At 42.1% G+C, this 7,501-nt stretch overlaps 1 protein-coding gene across 2 annotated transcripts in view; it reads right to left on the bottom strand.

The window, feature by feature from the left end:
* Wdr35 (WD repeat domain 35) overlaps positions 1-7,501 on the bottom strand; it is a 56,280-nt gene that overhangs the window by 23,503 nt on the left and 25,276 nt on the right. For both annotated transcript variants that reach the window (XM_050141976.1, XM_050141975.1), the window contains 4 exons: positions 4,398-4,542; positions 3,406-3,475; positions 2,503-2,556; positions 967-1,076 (listed from right to left, as the gene is read on the bottom strand). In XM_050141976.1, the coding sequence (XP_049997933.1) occupies positions 967-1,076; positions 2,503-2,556; positions 3,406-3,475; positions 4,398-4,542 (379 nt within the window). The remainder of the gene's footprint in view (positions 1-966; positions 1,077-2,502; positions 2,557-3,405; positions 3,476-4,397; positions 4,543-7,501) is intronic.

Genomic DNA, 7,501 nt, shown 5'->3' with positions numbered 1-7,501 from the left:
AAATAAATAAATAAATAAATAAATAAATAAATAAATAAATAAATATAGAAACTACTCTTCACTTTGCTACCTTGTAAGGAAAACATATCCAAAAACAGCTAGTATCAAAACATAAAACAGTTAATGCTAAGCTTCAAGAGTAAAAAAAAAAAGTACCAGGATTTCCATTTAAACAAAATACAGTAAGGTAAAACTATCCTGAACAAGTTCACAATAAACATATCTGTCAACAAATTTATTACCTAACCATATACTCCCTAGGAGTCTCAGGCCACACCCCAGAGGAGGAGCCTCAGGCCACATCCCAGAGGAGTAGTTTCAGGGCATATCCTAGAGGAGGAGCTTCAGGTCATATCCTAGAGGAGGAGCCTCAGAGCACACCCCCCCCAGAGGAGGAGCCTCAAGACACACACACCCCCAGAGGAGAAGCCTTGGGATACACACCCCAGAGGAGGAGCCTTAGGGTGCGTCCTCAGAAGGAACCTCAGGGCACACTCCAGAAGGCAGAGCCTTTGGGCACACCCCAGGAGGAAGAGCCTCAGGGCACACCCCCAGAAGGAGGAGCCTTAGGACACACACACCCCAGAGGAGAAGCCTTAGGACATACCCCCAGGAGGAGCCTCAGGCCACACCCCGAAGGAGGAGCCTCAGGGTACATCCCCCCCAGGAGGAGGAGCCTTAGAGTACATCCCAGGAGGAGGAGCCTCAAGGCACACCCCAGGAGGAAGAGCCTCGGGGGGCATACCCCAAGAGAAGGAGCCTCAGGGTATACCCCCCCAGAAGAAGAGCCTCAGGGTATACCCCCCAGAAGAAGAGCCTCAGGGCATACCCCAGGAGGAGGAGCTTTGGGGCACAACCCAGGAGGGGTAGCCCCAGGGCACATGCCCCCCCAGAAGAGGAGCCTCAGGGTACATCCCCCCCCCCCCAGAAGCTTTAGGACACACCCAGGAGGAGCCTTGGGCTTACCTAGAGTTGCAGTTCAAGGATAGCTGGCAGGCTCGGCAATCCAGAGAATATTTTTGAATCAGAGCAACATTAGGAAAGCTGTACCTCTGGATGATGCCAGATTCACGCCCCTAAAGAAATGATCTTAGGTTACTACAGCATATTTACCATAAGAGCATCAAGCTGTAAATACAGGTTGATATGTCCATGTTTTTAAAACCAAAGTGACACTGTCCTAGCAAGTTCCTAATTCTGCTGCTGAACCATGTTATTAAGTACATGTTTATCACCTAATTTAAGTCTTTTAATAGCAACTTTTGGTTGTCTAATTTTTCCTCATAGAATATTCAAGAAAGAAGTCAAGTCCCTAGGTCTTCGGTAATACAAAAATTCTTATCTGACAAGAAAAAAAAAAACATCTAAGGCTGCTTCTACTTGTCTAGGTTAATATTTAGCGTGGACTAAAGGTGACCAAAGTAATTACATTCTACATACATGAAATGAGAGGTCAAGATGAGAATGGCTGTTACTGGAAGCCTGGCCTCCACCCTACAGTTTTTATCCTACAGCACTAGCTTTTAGCAAGGGGATATTTAAAAACTGACACTGGAAATGCATTTTCTGGACAAGCATTATGGTGTGCAGATGGGGAGCAAATGCAGCAGACGGGAGGGTGCTGCGGCTGACTTTCAAACTCTTCTGCGCCTGAGCTGCATGGGGTTATGGGCAAGGGAAGATGCTCTCATAGTTCATCTTCACCTCCTGCCTTTTAGGGAGAGAGCAAGGCTTCCTCAGCATGAGGCTCAAGTGGGGCCTAACAGAAAGGTGGGGGAGTCATACGACAGGAGGGTCTCAGGAGCGCTTTCCCACAAAATGAGCTGACCACTGGAGAACTGAACTGGAAACAGTTAAGCCTCTGCTGCTGGACCACACAGTCACTTCTGAAGTTGATGTTTTCAAATGTCTGAGCTCAAGAAAAAGACATTAGCAAAATATTGCCAGGGACTCTTCCACTTCGCTGGCTGGAAAGTGCAACACTTCATTCTAAGTTTCAGGAAAGTGGTGCGACCAGAGCCAGGATGTAAACCAAGCTACACACAGGGAAAATCCTAAGTCCAGCGCTTTCCAGACAGTCTCTGCATCTACTGACTCTCGTGGTGCTTTCAGCTCACGGCCAACTCCACGGGCGTGTCCCAGCACCCTACTGGTTTTATAAATAGTTCACATTTTTGCAAATGATTAATAATATGTGCCCAAGCTGTAATGGTCTGCTCTGTCCCTTTAAGAGACAAGCCACCCCAACTCCCACCCCCCCCCCTTGCCCCCCCCCCCTCCCCCCCTGTCCCTTTAAGAGACAAGCCACCCCAACTCCCCCCCCACCTCTTAGCCTCCCCCCTTCTCCCCCATATACACCTGAGAATTTTCTCATTTCTCCTATCAGACGTGGGAAAACTTTGGACACCCACAAGATGATAACCTAAATCCAAAAGTCTTGCTTTACCCTGGGTCTAAAATTTAAACAGTTATTATTCATAAAATAAGTTTCTTTCAGCTTACCACAATTAATGTCTTATCAGATGCAGTAATGGCACAAATTGGATCCCTTGTACCCTAAAATTAATCAATAATTTTATGTAATATTTATTTAATGACAAAGGAGGTCCAAACTAGTATGCAATTACTAAAAATATATAATAAAACATTTGTTAATGTAACAATTTTAGTCACAGTACCTATTATGTGTCAACCTTTGAAGGAAATACTAAAGATACTCCAATCCCGAGCCCCAAGGGATTATTTAAAAATCTGACTTAGACTAGATAGGCAAAAGCCTAAACTTACCTCTTAAAGACAAACTGAGATCAGAGGGGCCAGCATATGCCACTAGAAGGGTAAAATAGGAGAGCCCTTCAACCACCTGGATAGATCTATCTAAGAGGCATTGTGCTCAGCGAGAATAGCCCGTCCACATAGGTTACACCATACTTATACGTAATCACTGAGAAACCAGTCACACAGAACTCATCTACCTGGAGACCTGCCAGGGACAGTCCTCTAGGCTGGGGAACAGATAAGAAATGAAAGACCTTGGAGAAACTTCCTTTCTAGTGAAAAAACTATTTAACAGTTTACAAACTCTACAGTCAACACAACTAACAGACATGTCTGTTCTGTGGCTCACAAGTCACATGTGTGGCCCAAGAGAAGCCATAAACTTAGTTGAAACATGAAGAGTTTGGGGCTGCAAAGAGGGCTCAGTAGGTGAAGTGCCTACTACATAAGCAGTAGGACCTGCATTTAATCCCCAGCAACTGTGTAAAAAGCAGGTGTGACAGTGTTTAGGGAACTGTTAAATTGATGTCCTATCACTAGAAACAAGCTCTTGTTCGGCTGTCTGTTAATGGCAGTGTTTCCTTACCTACAGGCACTACTACTCACAGACAAAATCAAAGCACCTACTTGAATGGCTTTGCTGTAATCAAACACCCCATCCACAGATCCAGAAGGAACATCGTCAACATGATAAATTCTGTTTAAAAAAATCAGAATTTTGAAGAAAGTGAGGATTGCACTATTTCATAATCTTTGCAATTCAGAACAATGAGCATTATTATTTAATAGAAAACCTCTGATTGTTTAAAGAGTTCTTGACACAGCTGAATCTCATAAAAGCAGAAAGTATCCATCAACTATTTACCAATTATCTACACGATCTGTCAGCAACGTCATGCTCTACTGTGAGCACTCAACTCAGGCATTCCCAACAACGTGTGTTGAGCTGTGAGATAGTTTGCCTGGCTATTCATCTGGAGTGCCTGCCTGCCTGCCTGCCTGCCTGCCTGCCTGCCTGCCTGCCTGCCTGCCTGCCTGCCTGCGTGCCTGCCTGCGTGCCTGCCTGCCTGCCTGCCTGCGTGCATGCGTGCATGCGTGCTTGCTTGCTCTTCATTCCCACTTACCAGAAACCACTCCAATTCAGACTGCCTAGAATCTGGGGCCAGGGAAAGAAGTCACCTAAAGCCCTTTTCTATACTGTCTAAGGACCTGCATCTGCCCTGGTGATGGATGCTAGGATCATTTTCTAGAAAGATCCACGCTACTAACCTATAGGAATGAAGCTTCAGTTAGATACTCGGATCTTAACTGAATGATTTCAGTTGAACACTAATATGTGGAGTGGGTCACATAGCCATTTCCTGACCAAATATATCCCCACAAATTTCTAGCCCTTTCCAATAAGTGTCTTTGTTTTCTTTCCACCATGCCAACTTTCTTTGACTTTAGCAAATTTAAACAGATTCCTCTAAAAGATATTCAGATTAATTAAAAGTATTTCTACTAATCTAGGCTATGTGTATTTCTCAAGAACGGCAATGGATAATTAGCTATGTCTGACTTCAATGTGATATGGTTGTGATATATATATATATATATATATATATCAAAATACATACCTTTCTCTCCCTTCTTTTCGTGACCGTGTGATCTGATTAATCTCCAATGCTGTGAGCTTTTTTGCCACACGATATTGCCAGGTATAAAAGGCTTCTTTTGAAGCTGCTATCACATGGGTTTTGGTCATGGCAACAAATAGTGGTACTATTCAAAAGAAACAGAAGACAATTAGTCTATGGTTTCACAGAATGTGCTTCAAAGGACTTCAGCATCCCTGAGGCCAGATCCTCATTTTAGAAATAATAAACCCACAGTCTCGAAATATACACGCAGTCTCTCAAATCAGAAAAGAATCTGAAGTTATTAGGATCATACAAAAATACTAAGTAAAATGAATCTGCCATCTAATGGACCAAGTGCTAAAACCTCTAAACCTTTTAGAGAACACTTGGGACTAAGAGCAGTTGCTGTACATCGATGGAAGAGCACTTGCCTAGCATGTAAGAAGCCTTGGATTCAATCCTCAGTAACACAAAGGTAAAAAAGGCTTGGCAGTGTGGTGCTAACTGACTGGATTAACAACTCGAGAATTTAAATTCTAGATTTTTTTATATGCTAAGTATTTCAATGGAGTCAGTTTTTTGTTTTTGTTTTTTGTTTTAAATTCTGGCCATAACGGTTTTTCTATTCAAAACAAAAGATATATTATTAGTGACCTCTAGAGGGAGTGCAAAGCCTTCATTGCCTGGTACAAAACCATGGCCCGGGGAAAGGCAGCTAAGCCTCCGCAGGGGTGCACTCTCTCACTGACTCCTTTTACTAAATTCTAATAAACACCGCAAATCCTCCGTGAGTATTCCAGTTCTGGTAATTACTATGCTATCACTGATTTGAGGTTCACAAACCTTTACTGCTTCCTGGTTAAAAATATAAAAAAAATTCTAAACATATAATAAAAGCATTTTCTCAACCAAAGTTTAATTACAATTAAAAGTTACACTCATGCTTTTTATTCTTTTTTCCACACAATTTATTCTGACCATACTTTCCTATCCTCTGTGTAGCTTATTCCTGGCAATTTATAAATAAAAATTTATTGGTATCCTAATTAATTCAAAATTAAAATGTTATTGGTTCAAAAGACAAGTCAGGCTTCTTGGATTCAAATCGCAAACATTCATAACTATAATGTTATAAATTATTTCCTCTCTCCACACCTCGGTTTTCTTGTTGTCTATTGAAGGTAACAATATCAGCCCTATAGAGCTGTTTTAAGGATTAAAAGAGAAAATAAAGGATAACACAGTACCTGAAGTAAATAATAATTTTAATTTGGTTTTGGCTTGGTTTCTCAAGATGGAGTTTCTAGTGTCCTGGAACTTGCCCTGTAGACCAAGGCTGGCCTCTGCCTCCTGAGAGCTGGGATTAAAGGTGTGCACCACCACTGCCCAATTTACACTTAATAATTTTAAATACGTGTCAGGCACTCTTCTAAACACATTATGCATATAACTCACAGCCACTGTATAAGGCCAACATTGTTATCATCATTTAGCAGATACAATTATAAGTTGCCTGTGTTATACAGCTTGGAAGTGGGCAAGTGGAACACAGACCCAGGTAAACTACTGCTCCTGAATCTGTGCTCTTAGTCGCTGAAGCAGAATGCCCCTCAATAAACGTTACCACACATTAGGCATGGTAGCTATCATCGTTTTTTATGTTTATTTTCTACATGGATTTTTATAATATAACCAAGTACTCAGAAAAAATGCAACTATATCTGAAACATAGTTTCAATTAATATAGTAGTACTTTCAGTAAATTCACATGGGAACACAATGCTATCTATGTAAATTCTGATAGATTTTTATTAAAAGATTAATTAAACCCCAACTAAATTTATATAAAAAAACAAAGATTAGGTGACCCATCACAATTTGATATTTCTAAAGGTGTCACAGAGTTTGCTCACAAGTCATGGAAGAAGTCAATTGGTACTGACCAAGAATCCCCTGACTCTTGCAAGTTTTCACAGGACTAGAAGGTGCTGCACAGACCTGTGAACCCCGCATGCTACAGTAACAGCTGGCATGGCAAGATAATCCTGGATGTAACAGTGTCACCAATGTCAAAAGAACAACGAGCTGCTGCCTGGTTGAATTTAATGCCTGATCCACAGAAGGAAACACGTGCCTGGTACTACAAATCTGGTTAGAGAGTTTGTAGCCTAGCGATAGACCTGATGCTATTATCCTGCTAAATGGACATGGTATCAAATTGCCCTCGAAATTCATACCCCTAGGACACTCGCTTATCTTCATGCTCACAAACTAGAACAGTTCTCTATCTTCATCAGAGAAATGTCATTGTGCAGTGGACAGAAACCCACAGCTGATCAAAGTACAGAGAATGTGTCTATGAAGGGCTCAGCTACAGATGGGACAGGTATCATCCCAGCACCAAGGTTCAGGGACCAGCAGAGAAGGGGGCAGGAAGATGGCAAGAGCCAGAGGCCAGAAGCAGATATGACAGGAACTCACAGCAGCTGTGGCTGCCTGCACAAGACCCGCTCAAGACCAAGCCAGTCAACACTCTAGCGTGGAGGGACAGGCTCAGGAGCCTATGTTGCTTGAGTCAATTATTTTAAAGAACATGGCAGGTCAACTACAGTACAGTGAATAGCTCCACACCAATGAGCCCATGGACAGCAAAATTAGACTTAGTGGATTATTAGAAAACAAACGAACAAAAAACAGAAGGCATGAAGTTGGGAGGAAGTGAGAGCTAGGGGTGTAGCTATCAGTCATTAGGGAAGAATAAATCTGATCAAAATACACTGTATGAAATTTTCAAGGAGTTAATTAAATATTACATTAAGAAGAAAATGAAGGCCAACTTTGATAAAGATTTACTGATTTTTATTTTATGTGTATGGTTTTTTGCCTTCTTGTATGTCTATGCACCAATTATGTTCCTGGTGCCCCTGAAGGCCAAAAGAAGGCATAAGACCTCCTGGAACAGGTATCACAGATGGTGTGAGCTGCCATGTGGGTGACGGAAACTGAACCCAAGTCCTCTGGAAGAGCATCCGGTGTTCTTAACTGCTGAGCCACCTCTCAAGCCCTAATATCAATTTTTAAGAGATAGAATTCTTAGGGCT

Source organism: Alexandromys fortis, unplaced genomic scaffold, assembly GCF_014885135.2.
Source record: "Alexandromys fortis isolate MF-2015 unplaced genomic scaffold, M_Fortis_MF-2015_v1.1 scaffold_30, whole genome shotgun sequence".
NCBI classification, from domain to species: domain Eukaryota; kingdom Metazoa; phylum Chordata; class Mammalia; order Rodentia; family Cricetidae; genus Alexandromys; species Alexandromys fortis.
This window is presented reverse-complemented; position numbering and strand designations above follow the sequence as displayed.